The sequence below is a fragment of the Eumetopias jubatus genome, unplaced genomic scaffold (assembly GCF_037043125.1).
Source record: "Eumetopias jubatus isolate StellerSeaLion01/CBP00866 unplaced genomic scaffold, mEumJub1_p1.0 scaffold_4, whole genome shotgun sequence".
NCBI classification, from domain to species: Eukaryota; Metazoa; Chordata; class Mammalia; order Carnivora; family Otariidae; genus Eumetopias; species Eumetopias jubatus.
The window spans coordinates 97298732-97315564 of NW_028274810.1; the positions used below are offsets into that span (position 1 = coordinate 97298732).

Consider the following 16833-nt stretch of genomic DNA (forward strand, 5'->3'; position numbering starts at 1 on the left):
AGCACCTTGCTTGGGAAGCCGCACGTGTTTGGAAGTAAGGGAAGAGAACGCATCCTTCCAGGGTCATGCCCTGGCCCCCGGCGCAGAGCCTGAATTAGCAATACTTGGCAAACACCACATCGCCATCAGAGACTACGGTGGCCGACGGACACAGCCCAGTCCGCGGCCCAATCAGTCCAGGTGTGCCTGGCTCTCCCTCAGGCTGCAAAGGACACCTGCTCTGGGCTGGGAGCCACACCCTGGCGCCCAACAACACAGATGTCCACATGGCAGCGGCCACCACAGGGAGGGGCCTGGGCCATGCCCGGATCCAGAATTGTCCTGGTGCTGCCTCCCATCGTCCAGAAGACGCCAGCCCTGCCTCTCCTCTCCCGGGCCTTCCAGTTCTGTGCTTAGCAAACATTCCAACTCTGCTCCCAGCATTCCCAGCTCAGGGGCACCTGCCCTCTCAGGAGCCTGTTCTGGAGACTCAGGCTAAGTTCTGCTCAAGACAACAGAGTCCCTGGGGAAAGTGGATTTTGTTTCCACGCCCCTCCCCGATCCCCAGAGAAATAAAGCCCAGAGCCCAGAGCCTCCAGCAGCTTCAGGAAGGGAGGAATGAGTGAGCCCTCCAGGCAGCAGGGTAGGCGGAAGGAGGAACATACAAGATGGAAGACCCCAAAGTTTCAGAGGTCATCCCGTTCTTGCCCGGAAACAACTGCATTCTCAACCTGAACAGCCCTGACGCCATTAAGCAGGCATCCCCACACCTGCGGGTGTCCCAGAATCACGGGGCCGTCTGCTAATACAGATTCCCAGGCCCTGCACCCCAGGGTGCTCGTTTAGTAAGTTTGGAGTTGCACAGTGGGGTCTGGATCTTCAACTGGCACCCCGATGTGCTGGCACGTGGGCTCCTCCCATCGTGGTCTCAGGGACACAGCGACAGAAGACGTGCCACATCACCAACAAAGAAGCCCAGGCCTGCTTGAGCTCACTGGCCAAGCCCAGCGCCCCTGAAGAGGGAAAGTCCAGCTTCTATGAATGAATTCAGGTTTAACCATCAGAAAATCTAGAAAGAGACTTCTGGTTCAACTAAATTTAAGTTTTATATTTTGCAGAATACAATCACTTTCACTTTCAAACACATTGAGGGAATAAAGACTACACAATGTTTTCTGGGCTTAAAGCCTCTGAAGGTCTCGATTAAGTGCTGGCTACTGTTTGTTCCTGCTATTCTTATTCAACAGTCACAGCCAAATGCTAGTGCTAAAACAGCTAGTAATAGCTGAAAGCTGGTGCGTTCTGTGCGTCAGGCACTTTCTACCTGCTTTGCCTACATGGGACACTTGTAATTCTCACAACCTGTGAAGTAAGTACCACTGTCATCCCCATTTTACTGATGTGGAAACTGAGGCTCAGAGAGACTGAGTAACTTGTGGAGGTCCCCCATAGCCAGGAAGCGGCAGAGCTGGGGTCCACACCTGCCTGCAGGAAGGCCCCGTGCCCCCCTCCGGCACCCAGGCGATCATGTCCACCCTCCTCCCTGCTTCCCAGGCCACCCCAAGCCCCAAGCCCAGCGCTCCTCGACCCCCAGAGCCACCCAAACAGCGCCAGAGGCCGCTCCACCCTCCTCGTACCTGTCAGGGAGCAGGCGAAGGATCTACTCTTTGAAGAGGGGTCCCTGGAACTGGGCTGCCGCCGTGGCCTTGACATTCCTGCACTGCCTGGTGACGTACGGGGCGGCTGGAGGAGGGCACCGGGATGCCAGGCGGAGACTGTAGCTGTTGGGAGAGGAACAACACACACCATCAGCAGGGCCCCGCCCCCGGAGCCCCGGACGGCACCTTGAGGCCCACGGAATGTGGACTTCAACGACCCGCGTGAGTTCCACCGAGCTCTGCCCACCACCTTCCCTCCCCTTAACAAGGGACGGGGCGAGCGGAAGCATCCCCCAGCCGGGTTCTGCGACACTGCCCTGAGCAGGGCTGTCCTGACGACCCCCATAGAGGGACAGGCGAGCTGGGAATGGAGGCCTGCCGTGCAGACAGCAGCTGTACTGTGCTCCCACCTGCGTCCCCAGGCAGCCCCCTCCCCGGAAGCATCTGGGGAGGTTTCTGGTACCACGTTACATCCATCACCGGCAGTGGGTCTCCTCCAGGCCATGAGCTCTGCCCTCGGCCCGCTATCCCAGCCTCACTGCGCCAAGCACTTTCATTTCAGGAATCTCTGAGGGGGTGTGAGCCCGGATCCTGTGACACAATTTGGCCCTCCCTTCTACCAGAGCCCATTAAATGAGTTGTGGGGGTTTTTTTTGCCCTCCCCAGGAAAGCATTTAAGAATTGTTTAAAAGATGGGTAACCTAGACCATTCCTTCACCTAGCTAACCCGGACTCATCTTTCAGGTCCTGGCTGGGATACCACCTCCTCCAGGAAGCCTTCCTTCTTTAACTCCTGAATGGGGCAGCCCTCCTGCAGGCTCCCACTGCCCCCTCGTACTTCCCTACCATAGCACCCGTTACACTGACTCACGACTGCGGGAAAATGTATCTGCCTCCCTCACGGGCTGTGAAATCCCAAGGTCAGGGCTTTTGTCCTACTCACTGATGCATCCCCATCTTAGCACAACAAAAATAAATAGTTGCTCAATGAGAACAACACGTATGCTGCAAATGTGCTAAGTATTTACATATACCAACAATCCTACTCTACGTACACCTACCAAGGCGGATACTGTATCAGCCCTAACTTACAGATGGGAAACAGGCCAACGGAGGCTAAGTGACTTGTCCCAGGTCCCAAATCTGTCCCCCAGACGGAAGAACGGAAGTGAGCAGGCCCTCCGGTCAGGAGAAGAGGAAGGTGAGGTGGGCAGGAAAGCGGGAAGGGTGAACGCTCACGGGAACCTCACCTGTATCAGGTGTTGGCTCAGAGTCCGCTGTGTCTGAGGGAGCAAGAGACGGGAATGGGGCCAGCCTCAAAGCTGACACATCAGGGCTTAGATCAGTGGTTCTCAACAAGGGCAAGCACTTGGCAGTGTTTGGAGACATTTTTCGTGGTCCCAACCAAGGGGAGGACGTTGCTACGGCATCTAGTGGATGGGGTCAGGGAATGCCGCCAAACATTCCACAATGCCCAGGACAGCCCCCATGACAGAGAATGATCCGAAACGGGAACAGTGTCAAAGTTGGCAAAGGTAGCGATCGAAAAATACCTATTTCAATAAATGAAGTAAGTGAACATATAAGCAAACAAACATATAAACAGACAAGTGAGGGCCTGGCTCTTGGTCAAGGTGCAGGGCTGCCCCTGTGCGAATTCCTCCCAACGCTGTGCGATCAAGGTCTGTGGTCAGCGGCTTCTACTAGCTGAGCAAGATTCAAGGCAGAAAACGAAAGACAACCCCATGCTCAGCGGCAAGCCTGAGCCCCAGATGGACCACCAAAGTTCCAGAATCACAAAGCCCAGGAGGTGGCCTGGGGGCTGCCTGGGACCCCAATGTGAGCACAGCCCCTCGGCCAGCCGACCCGACTGTGGGAGGGACAGCCCGCTCTGAGGCTGCCTGGAAACTTGGGACTTGCATGCCCCTGTCCTGCTGGGGAAGAAAGGGCGGTCTCAGCACACTGCAGGTCCCCCTACACTGTCCCGTCTGCAGAAACGTCTCTAATGGAGTGCATGCAGCAGGATGAGCCGCAGCTTTCAAGACAGGCAAGCCCTGCATCGTCAATTTCTACGTCTCCCTCTCTGTTACCAGCGTTACACATCTTTTAAACACTCAAAAACCAGATCAGTCAAACAAAGGTAATCCCCCTGGCCTGCCGGCCCTCTCTAGCCGTCCAGCATTTCTCTGCGCCCTTGCGCGCAGACTCCTGCAGCCGCGGCAACCACAGCCACTCCCACTAGGGGGCGCGCTTTCTCCCCAGCCCTGGGTATCCGTGTGGTCGGAGAGCTCATGATCAGCGGCAAAGCCCCCAAAGGCAGGCTCCTCTCACCAGCCCACAGCACATGGCTTGGCCCAGTGGGGGCAACCCCAGCTGGCATGCACACAGCTCTTGTAATTCCCAAGTACTTTCTCAGCTTATCTCTGGACCCTCCCGGCAGCTCAGGAGGTGGGGAGAGCAAGCACTTTTTATACCCATTTCACAGATGAGGACACTGAGGCTCAGACAGATTCGGAGACTTTCCCGGGAGAGCAGAGCCCAGGCCTTTCAGCTCCGTGGGCCACCATTTCTGGGGAGACACCGGTCACCACCTAGGTGTCTCCTGTTAGGACTAGGGCAGTGATGTCCAGCAGGACAGTCTCCTTCCTGACCACGAATCCCCTCCTGTGGTCAGAGAACTCTTGAGAGCCCAGTGGTTCCCTGGAGCGGAGATGTCAGGCGCTGAGGAACAGCATCTGTGGAACCAGATATTTCTCCAGTTCTCAGTACAGTAGTAGTTACCGCACAAAAAGACCTGATTCTAAGTTCCTAGCTGTGTGAGCTTGGCAAGGCAGGGGCCTCTCTGGGCTCTGGTTTCACCATCTGCAAAACAAGAGCAGTAATTTCACTGCTGGGTGGTTGTGCTGATTAAATTTAGAGGAAGCTCTCAGCACAGGACATGCCAGCACTCGAGTATCCACCTGCACGGTGTTGGCACGGAGGCGGTTGGTGGGGAGGCAAGGGGCCAGCCAAGTGAAGGGATGCCAGGGGCTGTGACACATCCCGAGGCAGCGGCGGCATGGCTGTCAGTCCCGATCCTCACCCTCACTGGCTGTGTGGCCCAGGGTAAGGCCCTCCCTGCCTCCTAGGCTCTGAACCTCGGCCTCCTCAACTGTAAACAGAGGCCCTCCCTGCCGGCCTGCCGAGGCAGAGCTGGGCTGGGAAGAGCCCAGGGACCGGGATGGGAGGGCACTTTGCCTTCCAAGAATTCAGCACATGTGGGATGCTCCCAGGGGTGATGACACCAGCGGGTCAGAGCAGGAGGGCGGCCAGTGCCCTCCCTCCACGGGCCTGGTCGAGTCTGCCATGAGCTCCCCCCCTTAACCGGCCCCTTCCCCCACCTGTTCTACGGAAGAGCAACCTGCCCCTTCCCCAAAAGCACACTGGATCATGACGTACCCCGTCCTCAACTGTCAATCCCGGGCTCCCAGGACAGTGACCATGTTCCTCAACGCACAGAGGCCGGCCCCCCACCTCCCCGCCCCCTCGCTGCCCCAGCTGCGCTGGGCTCCCTTCAGCGTGTCCACGCATGGCCCTCTTCCTGGCAGCCCTCAGTCTCGACGGACTCCAGAGCAGGATGGTTTGCCTTTAGCCAAGATGGGAAGACAGCAGGAGAGGCTTCAGAGTTTGAAAAGGATTAGATTTGAAGTGTTTATCTGACCCAAAAGAGAGGTCAAGTGGGTGGCTGAAATGGAACGGATGAATCTGGGGTTGGTCAGCATCTGGGTGGTCCGGATGGCTCGGCAAGGGGAGGGACCCAGGACGGGATGGGGAGGGGCAGGTGGTGATGTGAGGGAGCCCGGAGAAAGCGGTGGCAAGCCTGTCCAGGGAGAGTCCGCCACTGCCAAAGGTCAAGGAAGCCAGGAAGGAGAACCACAGCGGTGTTCAGCATGGGCCCAGAGCTGCTGGTAACCATGGTAACAGCAGCCTCCAGGGCATGGCGGAGACAAATCCCAAGTGAGTCCCAGAGAGGAGGATCCAGAGAGCTCCCTCAAGGAGAGTTGGGTCAAGGGAGGCCTAGAGGGGAAAGAGCTTGGGAGGAGGCCAGGGGCTCTCTGGTCCCCACAGGAGTCTCCATGGCCCCGCCGGGCTGCCGGGACATGCTGAGTAGAGTCCCCTGCCTGCCTTGTCCCTCCTTCTGCAGGAGTCAGGAGGGACGTTCTGGAACATAGTCCCTAGAGCTGGTTCGGCCACACAGGAGTCTTACCCAACTCTCCATAAATCCTCGGAGTGCAATTCATTTGAAGTCCGTGTCTGATGTTCTGCACTCTTGCCAGAGGTGAAGGGAGAGGCAAAGTGTGTGGGAGCTGGTGCCGAGGTGGGACAACCCAAGAGGCTGCTGAAATTCCCTGGAGGCTGGGTGAAGCCCCACAGGTCGGGGCTGTGGGAGTCACCGCCTGCTTCCTGGCGCCAGCCACCGGCCACCTCAGGATTGGTGGCACCTTTGAAGGCTCCACCTTCCCCAAGCAGACAGCCCCTTCCATTCCGGGGAGCACCCCCCCCGCCCCGCCTCAGATGAGGCCCCCAGGCTGGGCTTCAGAGGCAGGGCAAGTGGCCCAACGCTGGGATGCAGGAGCCTGAATTTTAGCCCTAGATCTGCTGCTGACTTGCTGTGTGGCCTCTGGAGGATGCCTCCACCTCGCTGAACCAGAGCCATCCCACCTATAAAATGAAGATGTCAAGCAAGGAAAACTATGCAATGGTATCATTTTGAGCACCTGCTATGAGCCCAGAGCTACTTCAGGTGCTTTATGGGAGCTCCTCAAATATTCCCAGCAGCACTTGAGGCAGAGACAAGGATGATCTGTGTCTTACAGAGGAAGACAGAGAGGTGAGGAAGCCCAAAGTTCCATCCATGTTCTCTTGGTCAATAGGGGGTGCAGCCAAACTCTGAATCCAGGACCAGCTGACCCCAAAGCCTGGCTGCCCCTCCCTGAGGCAGTTCTTGTAGTGATGGGGACCAAAGAGTGCTTTTCAATATTCCAAGAAGCCAGATGGGGTTAACCGTTTGCCCACAGGACGGCCACCCACGAGGCCAGGAGCTGGCTTTGAGAAGTCAGGGGAGCGAGGGGCTGAGGACACCTTCAGCAGGGCGTCAGTGCAGGCCACGTGCTAGGTGGCCGTGCCTAAGAGGGGCCTGGCTCTGAAGCCTGGACAAGGACGATGAAAGTGGCCCTTAGGGGACAGGAACAAAGGTCTGAAACCACTGGCCTGCACGGTCGTTGAGCTTCCTTCAAGTGGAGGCGCTGGGGGCCAGGGGAGACCCGCAGCTAACACGTGCCGATGGGCATCGCTGGCCCCTGCAGCTCTGTGCTTAGATAGTATTTTCATTTGCTCTTCCCTCTAACCACGTGAGAAGGGTTATTGTGCCCTTTCTCTGGCTGAGAGGGCAGTAGCACAGACAAGTTAAGTGACTGCGGTGATAGAGGTGCGGAGAGGTGGGGAAAGGGCGGCGAGGGAGGGAGCCAGGACCACACAGATCTGACCCAGACCTGAAGTCCGCCTCTCCGCACACGGATTCTCCTTCCGTCTCTCCAGCTCTAAAGGCGGCCACGTGCCCGAGCTGGCTCCAGATTTGGCTGCCATGCATCCGAAAGACCAATCGTGTCCCTGCCTCGTGGGGCCTTCATGCCAGGATCTGAGGTCTTCGGAGGCCATCAGTTCCCCAAACCTGTTTGGCTTGCACTCCAAATACCCAGCATGTGACAGCTCATAACACAACCCAGGCAACAGGAAGGCTAGCCTGGCCTGTGGGGACCTCAGCCAAAGGGAGCTGCCAGTGGGGAGATCCCTGCCGCCCTGCCAGGCTAGGAGAGGGGCAGGGGACCCCCACGGCATGCCAAGCAGCCCTTCATTCCCGGTGAGGAAACGGAGCCAAGCGAGGAGGTCACGCACTCAAGGTCACACGGCAAGGTGTTCTGGGGAAGCAGCGAGGGGACAAAACTGGGGAGGGAGGGCAGAATGAAGCCCTCACAGACTTGGGACAAGGAGCCGTGGGAGGCAGGTGCCCCACAGGTGACACCAAACTCAAGCCCCGGAGGGCACGATCTTGTTCATTTCTCACCCACCCACCTGTCTGGCTCAAGAGGTGCTTGAAGAATGTTCCCTGAACAAGTAAATGGCGAACGTGGAGCCCAGACCCCCAAACACGCCTGTCTACACTGCTCGAAAACCAAATCACCCCGGGAAGTAACTTCCCGGAAGGTTCCTCTCACTGCCGAGGCCCCACCCAAACCGTGGGACCAGGTCCCCACTTTTATAATTCTTTGAACCCAAGTCCACAGGCCTCAGGCCTCCCTGAGAGACCCTCCCCGCTCCCCTCAGGGCAGAGGCTCAAGTCCAGAGGCACCACATGGGCAGAGAACAGCCAGCACCCCAGACGAGCCCGGCTCAGGCCCGAGCAGCCCCGGCAGGACAGACAGACGAGTGGCTCCTCGGGCACAGACACCTCGCACCACACTTTGCTCCGGCCCCCAACCCAGCTCCAGGGCGCCCCCAACGCCGTCCCCCTCCCCTCTCACTGAGCAGAAACGGGCTGCTTTCTAACACCCAAGGAAACATCTACGACCAGGAGGGAGGCCAAAACACGAGCAAATCACGTGTGTCAAGACAGATGAACGCACACAAAGCAGGTTCCCATCTCGGGACAGAAAGGGACGGATGCGCCACCCCTGAGGTCCGCGTGGAAAAGTTCCTTTAAAAGGTAAAATTCCGTAAAGACGCTAAGTCTTCATTATTATGACCACTCTGCCTTTTAAAGTTGACACGAGCCAAAAGGAAAAATTGATGCCGTCAACTCCAGGGACCAGCCTTCACGTGGTCTAGAGCTGTTGGGACGGAGAGTCTCGTAAGCCCTGGGTGCGTCTGCCCTGTGAATGGGGTTTCTACGTCTTGATGCCGGTGCCCGTTCCAGGACACTAAGGAGGAGAGGCAGCTGCCTTAGGGGAGAAGCCTTGTGGGAGCTCAGGGGGCTCTTCCGCTACCGAGGTGTCTCAACCAGCTGTCTCGGGGGGCCTGGGTGTGCCACGAGGAGGACACGCGTGCTGTGGGCCTGAACAGGGCGTCGGTCAGCAACAGTGACGCAGCCCAAAGGGCAAGGGTGCCGTGGACTGTGGGGCTGGAGGCCTCATCCTCAGAGGGTGCCAGGGCCTGGGTGGCAGAGTCTGCTGGCGCACCTGCCCCACCTCCCCCGACAGTTCCGCCATCCCCCAAGCCCTCACCCTGTACCCTGGCTGACTCGGGCTGTAGCACGGAGGGCTGGGACAGTTCAGCCTGTTGTACTGACGGGGATGCGGAGGAGGTCTGTAGGTGCTCGATGCCTTGGACCCCGGCTGGCCAACTCCACTCTGGGCTGCTTGAGCCTCCCTAGGACCCCGCATTTCATCTGGTTTGTGACCCACTCATTCTCGGTGGGGGGGGGGGCCATTCAAACAGGCTACCTCCCTGTGGAGGACCGACCCCCAGGCCCAGGGACTCAAAGCCAAGGTAGGAGCAGAGGTGGAATGAAAACTTTCCTAATGCGTCTCCCATGTAACTGGCACTTCCCAAATCAAGGTTCGGCAGAACTGGTTCCCCCGGATGCCACGTGTGTCCGCATTATCATCTGCGTCCTGGCCGCCAACATTTCCATGCTGACTACGTGCCAAGTGCTGTGCCCAGTGTTTGACTTGGAATCACAAATTGAATCTTCACAAGACCTTTGTGAGATGGGTATTGTACATTTTATACACGAGGAACTAAAGGCACAGCTTGCCTTTAGTTCGGCAGCTTGCCCAAGAACACAATACTGGCAAGAGGTAGAGCTGGGATGGAAGCCTGAGCCATTCACCTCCAGAACATGGGCTCGTGAAGCCAAACAGGCGTGTCTCTGCAGGATTGAGCCTTTAATGTGCTGACACGCGGGATAAATCCCAGGAGGAGGACGCAGGCTGTCATTTACCCCAAACTTATTTCCCCCATTGATGTGATCACTACTTACTGACGGCTTGCTCTGTGAGCCAGGTACATAGGACACAATGGAGGGCCGAGTGGATGTGCTCTCTGAAGGCATGAGACTCTGCAAGGGGGTGGCTTTGATCTATCCTAAGCCTCCGCAAGGACCCTTTAGAGCACCACAAAGAAAGAAAAATTAATTCAGCCTTTCCGAACAGAAATTTTCTAAAATCAGCCATTTAGGGGCTCCTGGGTGGCTCCGTAGTTAAGCGTCTGCCTTTAGCTCAGGTCATGATCCCGGGGTCCTGGGACTGAGCCCCGCATCGGGCTCCCTGCTCGGCGGGGAGCCTGCTTCTCTCTCCCCCTCTGCCTCTGCCCCACTCGTGCGTGTGCTTTCTAATAAATAAAGAAAATCTTTAAAAAATAAAAAATAAAATAAAGTAAAATAAAATCAGCCACATGAAGCAATGTGTCCTGAACTCGATTTGGTATAATCTTTGGGAGTCAGGTTCTCCACTCTGCACATATGTGCTGTCATGTGCCTTGCGGAGGAGATGTCCTTGAGACTTATTAAGAGGTACCAGCCTTCCTGTCTCCACACTAAACAAAACCAGGCACTCCAGGGTTTATCGGTATTCATCAGTCAAGCACCTATTATACACCTGGCCCTGTGCTAGGCCCTGGGGACACAGCAGGAAACCAAACAGAGCTGGTCTCTGCCGCCATGGGGCATGTGTCCTAGAAGGGGAAGGTCATCATTTGTATAATATAGAAGTAAACACATAATTACGAAGTGTTAAAAACAGACACTACGAGAGCTCAGAACAAGGGAACTGACCATAGAAATACTCGTGTGTGTGTGTGTGTGTGTGTGTGTGTGTGTGTGTGTTTGCATGTCCGCACGCACAGTTTCTGTTTACACCCTGAAACCTGGGCTCTGGGACACATCTGAAATACATTTCAGGATTTGCTTCTCTGTACCACATTGCTTTTGCTGTATTTTATGGGGTAGGGAGGGAGGGAAGGAAAAGGAAGCATAGAATGGGTAACTTTACCTCCAGGAAAATACAGGACTTCCCGAAGAGGTCGTGTCTGTCGCTGAAGGCCACTCCCCTGGGACAGGGGGTGGGGGCGAGAACTGTTACTACCAATTCACACCCCAGATATTTCCTGTCCTCCTGAGTCTCAAGGCAAGTTTTACACCAGGGGATTTGGGGAGTTGGCAAATCGGAACAAGACCAGGGTAGGAACTCACCCACTCTCCACCCTAGGCCTTCTCTGAACTGTGAATAGCAAATCTGGTTACATGAGGATCTTTTGCTTTTTACAAGCAGCAGATCTGACAATCTGTGAGCAGCCGAGGACAGTCCCTGCATTTTCAACAGGGTCACCTTTGGCTTGCTGCAGATGGGTTTCAGATAGAAATCAGCCCTGGAGAAACGGAAGGAAGGTTGGGGATGCTTGTGGGAGATGCCTCCCCGGGAGAAGTTAGGGGGCATCTCCACCTACTAAGCAGGCCCAGAGGCGAGCTGTGGGGGGGGGGGGGTTCCAGAGAAAACCCTCTGAAAGCTGCAGAGCAGGGCCTGCCTCTGCAAGTCCAGGAGAGGGGCCTCCAGCCCACAGAGCCTGGTCTGAACCCACCACCACCATCAGATGCCACATCGGTCCCCTGCACACCCTCAGCCCAGAACACCTCCAGTCTCTTCCCAAATCTCCCCAACGCTGGAGCACCCCCAGACTCAATTCCTGGGTGTCTCCTCTTCATCTACACTCGCTCTTTGGGGGCTCCAATCTCGTGGTTTTCAACACCGTGTGTACTCTGAGGACACCCAAATTTACATTTCCAGCTGGGTCCTTCCCTCTGAACTTCAAACTGTATATTCATCTACCCCATCTGCATCTCTCCTTGAGGGCCTCACAGCATCTCAGACTTCATATGCCTGAACCTGAATTCCCAGCACACACACACCACACAAACTGGATCCAATGAGTCTTCACCTCATCACTTAAAGGCAAAAAAAAAAAAAAAAAAAAACCCAAAAAAACCCAAACTGTCATCATCCTTGATTCTCTCATCCAATCCTCAGCCAACCCTCAGCAAACCTGTGGCTCCACCTTCAAAATACACCCAGAGCCCCGCTGCTGTTCCTAGCTCCACTGCCACACCCCCACCCAACTACCATCATTCCTCACCTGCATCCCCTTCCTAGTCTGTATTTCTACTCCTGGCTCCTTTCAGTCGGTCCTTAACGGATCAGCAGGACAGATTCTTTCAGAAGGCAAGTCATCCCATATTACTCCTCTCCTCAGAGCCCTCCAATGCCTTCCATTCACTCCAAGTACAAAGCTTACAATGACTGTAGCAGCCCTTGGTTACCTCCCTGACCTCACCCCTTATTCCGCTCCAGCCATGCCGGCCTCCCCAGTGTTCCCTGAGCATGCCAGGGATCCTTCTGCCTCAGGACCTTTGCACTAATTATTCTTTCTGCCAAGTGCTTTCCTCCCTAGGTCCCCGTGTTTGCGTCTTCACTTCCAAGTCTTTGCTTAAACGTTCCCCTCTGCAGCCAGGCTTTCTCTGGCCCCCGCACCCCCATTTTAAGTGGTAGCCCCCATTCTGACTTCAGATTTCTCTATCCCCACTTCCCTGTTTTACTTCTGTCCACAGCACTCACCACCTGACATCCGTGTAGCTCCTTGCTTGTTCATGGTCTGTCTCCCGGCCCCCCCACGGAAACAGCAGTTTTGCACACCGCTACACCCTCAACAGTGCCTGGCACACAGCACCCTACATCCACTCCTGAACGGGTGGAGGCCCAAGACCCACACGGTCTTTCCCGACTAAATCGCGCCCGTGAGGCATCGCCTGTGATTTCTGGGTACTGTGTAAAGTGGGACCAAGACTTAACTCACTTATGAAAGCAATCAGAGTGCAAAACCTTCCTATGCCTTCATGCAAAATTTTAATGGCTTCTCACCCACACCTAACTGGATGACAGCTTTTAAGCAAATTACTGTGAGCCTTTCTAAGCATTCGACGTGTTTTCCGTAAACAACTCCACAATCATATTTTGCCGGGTTGGATACTATGTAAATGAGTCACAGGAGTACAATACCAGACACGAGGGGCATAAACAGGTCTGGGAACAAACACTGCTGACTTTTGGCAGCACTGAACTTGAGCGCTGGGGATGGAAGAGCCAGGGCTCTCCCTGCAGGTGTCGTCAGGATGCGTTCCCGAGGGAACGCACAGCATCCGTCAACAGGGAGGGTTGAGTCAACCAAACACTGGCTGAACTTCAACAGTATTTCAGTTGATCCCCAGCTGGTATCGTCCCAGAAGTTCTGCAAGATTCCTGGCAGCACCTGCCCTGGCAGGCCCGGCACTCTGCAAGACGTCCTCACGCTATTCCTTAGGCGGCGGTGACCATGCCGGACGCGAAGACAGAACGTGCACACGGGAGAGCCCAGGGCCTCCCCTCATGGAGCGCACACGACCCTGTGACGGCGGCAGCAGGATCCCATCGCCCAGCAGCTCGAACGCCAGTGAGCTGGGGGCGGGGGGAGGCCCCGGTGCGGACACAGCCCGGTCCAGCACAGCCCCGTCACACGTGGATGACATGGTGAAATCAATCAGAGACAAAGGGATTCGCTATTTTGAACAAAAAGTACACGCAAGAGTATCTTCCACTGCCGTGTAGTTTGGAGGTTCTACGAGTGAGGGACCCCTTAGGAGATACCGGGTATCAGGAGGCAGAATTAAAGCTGGTGACGGAGAGAGGGCGACCCTACTTTCAGAGCCAAAAAGTGGAGGAAAGGGTTTAAAAACGTAAAGGAAAATTTGGATAGCTCCACACCCCGCGCCCCCATGAAGTTCAGGATGCTAGAGGACAGTCACAAGCAGCCTGTGTGTGCACTGGTGCAGAATTTCCCTCATTTCGTTGAGTTAATGAGCCAGCAGCTACACTGGACTGCAGCACACAACCTCCTCCTGGCCTCTGGTTTCTCGCTCGCCTTTCCTTACACATCCTTAACCTTGAGGACTGTGCCCTGAGGTGGCAACGCTTTAATGCTGATTGTAATCAACTATCGCCAAAGAACCAATCCTTTTCTTTCAACCTGATCTTAACTGGTCACTTACTAATGCAAGTGACACTCTCTATACAGCTGCCAACAATTAAGTGCCCCAAAATTCACACTTGAAGCCAAGGAGTCCTAAGTTGGGGTCCTCTAAGCAGAGTGATAACTTTGACTCTACTATTCCGAGAAATTTTTTCTCCCCGCCCCCCCTTTTATTGCATGGACACTGAGTGAGCACCAACTACGTACTGGGGGCCGCATAGGTGCTGGGGACCAGTGAACGCACACTGCAGGACACCGCCGCACAGCACCACGACTACACTAGGTAAGAGCCAAGGGTCTTCTCCGCACCCCCGCCCCCCAAGAAAGATACACAAAGAGCAACAATGGCCAAGGCAGAAAATCCTCACTTCCACCACGGCTCTCACACTTAGAAGTGCCCCCACCTGTGGGGGGCCCTACTCGTCTGTCATGAGGTGGTTATTAGAATTAGGGAGAAATATAAGTGAAGTTTTCTGAAAACCGGAAGTTGCTATATCAAAGATATTGCTAATAAACAAAATAATTTCAAATGAAGACTGGAAGCAAATTAAATAACGAGATGGGGTGATACCGTGTCACTTGTTCTTTTTCTTTTTAAGACCCAGAGGAGAACTCCTGGGTCTGCGTAGCTGATAAAAAACAAAGATTTCAAAGACCCACCCCAGAGATCCTGGCTTAGTAGGTCGGAAATTTTAAGTAAGCCTCCTGGGTGGGTTTTGATGCAGGTGGTCCAGGAAGGGAACATGCTGGTGAGGTAATCCTAACTCTGGCCCCTTCACGCACCTGGGAACACCTTGAGGCAACACAGCTCCTCAAGCTGAAGTTAACAAGACAATACGCACGGGTCCAGCAAAACACTCTGCTCACCTAAGCACCTGACCAACACAATTCAGGACATCGCCTTAATAAAACACCTGCTGTCAGCTGACACTAATAGGCTGTATCTGTAATCTTTATAAATAGTTTTAAAAGACAGAAGCATACTAATTAGGGTGATGACGTCATTCACAACAGCACATACTTCAACTACAGTATCCGGCACCAGGTTCACTGGATGCATCAAAATGGTTGGTTCCGGGAGCGCCTGGGTGGCCCAGTCAGTGAAGCATCGGCTCTTGATTTCAGCTCAGATCATGATCTGGGTTGTGAGATTGAGCCCCAGGTCGATCGAATGATTCTCCACCCCCCACCACCACCCGCCCCTCCCCTCCACCCCACCTCCTGTTCACGCTCTCAAAAAAGCAAACAAACAAACAAAAACGAGTTGGTTCCTATACCAAAGCAGTTAACATAGTAAACTTGCTAGTAAATTTCAATCAGGAGTCTAAATATAAATGATAAAAAAGTAGGAGTATAAAACACCTACATACCTATGCACTGGTTATTAGAGAAATTCTGAAAAGGTTCTGGAGCAAGATCTGGAAAAAGAGAGGAAAATCACTGGGCAGGCCCATCAGCCTGTGCGCCAAGTGAGGAGATGAGGGAACGTGTACTTCCTTGCAGAGTCCCACCACTGGTTCGCACTTAGCACTAAATAAAGTATGTCCTCAGACATAAAGGTGGGCATCAGGCAACAGGAAGACGACAGTTCTGTTTCAGAACCTGGCCGCACACCTCGGCCGCGGAAGAGCGTGCACACGCCACCCATTCCCATTGTTCTCTTACAAGTCATTTCTCTAACTCACGTGCGCTTCAGGAGCTGGAAAGAGAAAAAGCTGTCTGTATGTTTGTTACACCTAACACTCTCCTCTCACAAGGTCAGCTGTCCCGCAACGTCACGCGCCGGCAAAGAACCAAGAGCCAAGACCTATTTAAACGAGTAGGCAAATCATGCCAGAAAAGGCACGTTCTGGCATTAGCGCCCTTTGCACACGGGGTCGGTCCTTGGGTGTTCCGACAGGGCCTAGCACACCTCTCTGTTTGCACGTAATGTTAATAGGACTGCTATCCGGCTTCCTCGCCCGTAGACGATTAACAGAAGCCTATCTGGGGACGTGGGGAGCGCAGACAGGCTCCATAAAGGACAGAAGAGGGGCCGGTGAGGAGTACCTCCTTCTCAAAAAGCTTCAGGATCCTGTATGCCTGAACTGTCTCTGAGGGCATCGTTTTTCCGCCACGAAGCAGTAACTGGTTACCTTGAGCCTTCAAGGAGAGGTGAAGCTCTGCCCGGTATAGTTTCTAAAAGCAGGGAAGCAGCAGAGAGGTGGGACCGGAGACAGCCAACTCCTGGCACCGCCAGGCCTTCCTGCATGTGAGGCGGACACCAGGCACCGGGCTCGGCCCTCTCCCCCCGCCCCCCCCCCCCCCGGAGCGCGACCCCACCTCTGAGGCATGCCTGCTCCCCACACACCTAGGGAAACCTACTTGCCAACCACGGCTTGGGAAGATTCCCATGCAAACAGAAGAAAAGCAGACTCTAGGAAGCAAGGTTTGACTGTCTGAACCAGTCAGCATCTGGGGTCGGCTCCTTCCCCAACACAGCTGTGTAGATGGCGCCAAACTGCAGGCCTAGCGGCAACCACACACCCCTAACTCCCAGAAACACACAAAACGCATCGGGACCAGGAAGGGCCAAGAGCTGTGTTCACCTCCAGAAGGTTTAGCACCTCTGAGTTAGCGGGTGCTTCTTGTCGACACGTGGGCAGCTGCAGACTAATAAGGCAACCTCGAGCAAACGGCCTCACCTTTCTGTGCCACGGATCCCCGCTTGTAAAATGGAGAACACAAAAGGACTGGCTTCCTTGAGTCGCCGTAATGAATCCATGGGGCAATTTATGAAAAGCCCTGAAAACATTGGCTAGCGAGCACTTTAAAGTTAACAGCGATCATTCCTACATTATTTCAATGAACTGGGGTTTCTTGGTTGGGTTTTCATTTTACAGAGCTAATGAAGATTTTCTTCTGAACCTGGCTTTTAAAAGTTTAAAAAACTTAAAAAATAACATTATGTGAAGAGGTGATAAAATCACAATCCGCTTTTCCCTCAGCCTGATTTGAAAAATGGTTTTCCTTGGGGCGCCTGGGTGGTTCAGTCATTAAGCGTCTGCCTTTGGCTCAGGTCATGGTCCCAGGGTCCTGGGATCGAGCCCCACATCGGGCTGCTGGG

The 16833-nt window shown here is 54.7% G+C and overlaps 1 protein-coding gene across 7 annotated transcripts in view; it reads right to left on the minus strand.

Moving 5' to 3' along the window:
• The window catches only part of PRDM2 (PR/SET domain 2), a 119311-nt gene that overhangs the window by 4960 nt on the left and 97518 nt on the right, over positions 1-16833 (minus strand). For 5 of the 7 annotated variants that reach the window (XM_028108449.2, XM_028108447.2, XM_028108440.2 and 2 more), the window contains one exon: positions 1617-1760. In XM_028108449.2, coding sequence (XP_027964250.1) covers positions 1617-1760 — 144 coding nt within the window. Of the gene's footprint in view, positions 1-1616; positions 1761-1816; positions 4500-9654; positions 9778-16833 lie in introns of those variants that run through there. The other 2 variants (XR_003610189.2, XM_028108444.2) reach the window with 2 other exon arrangements.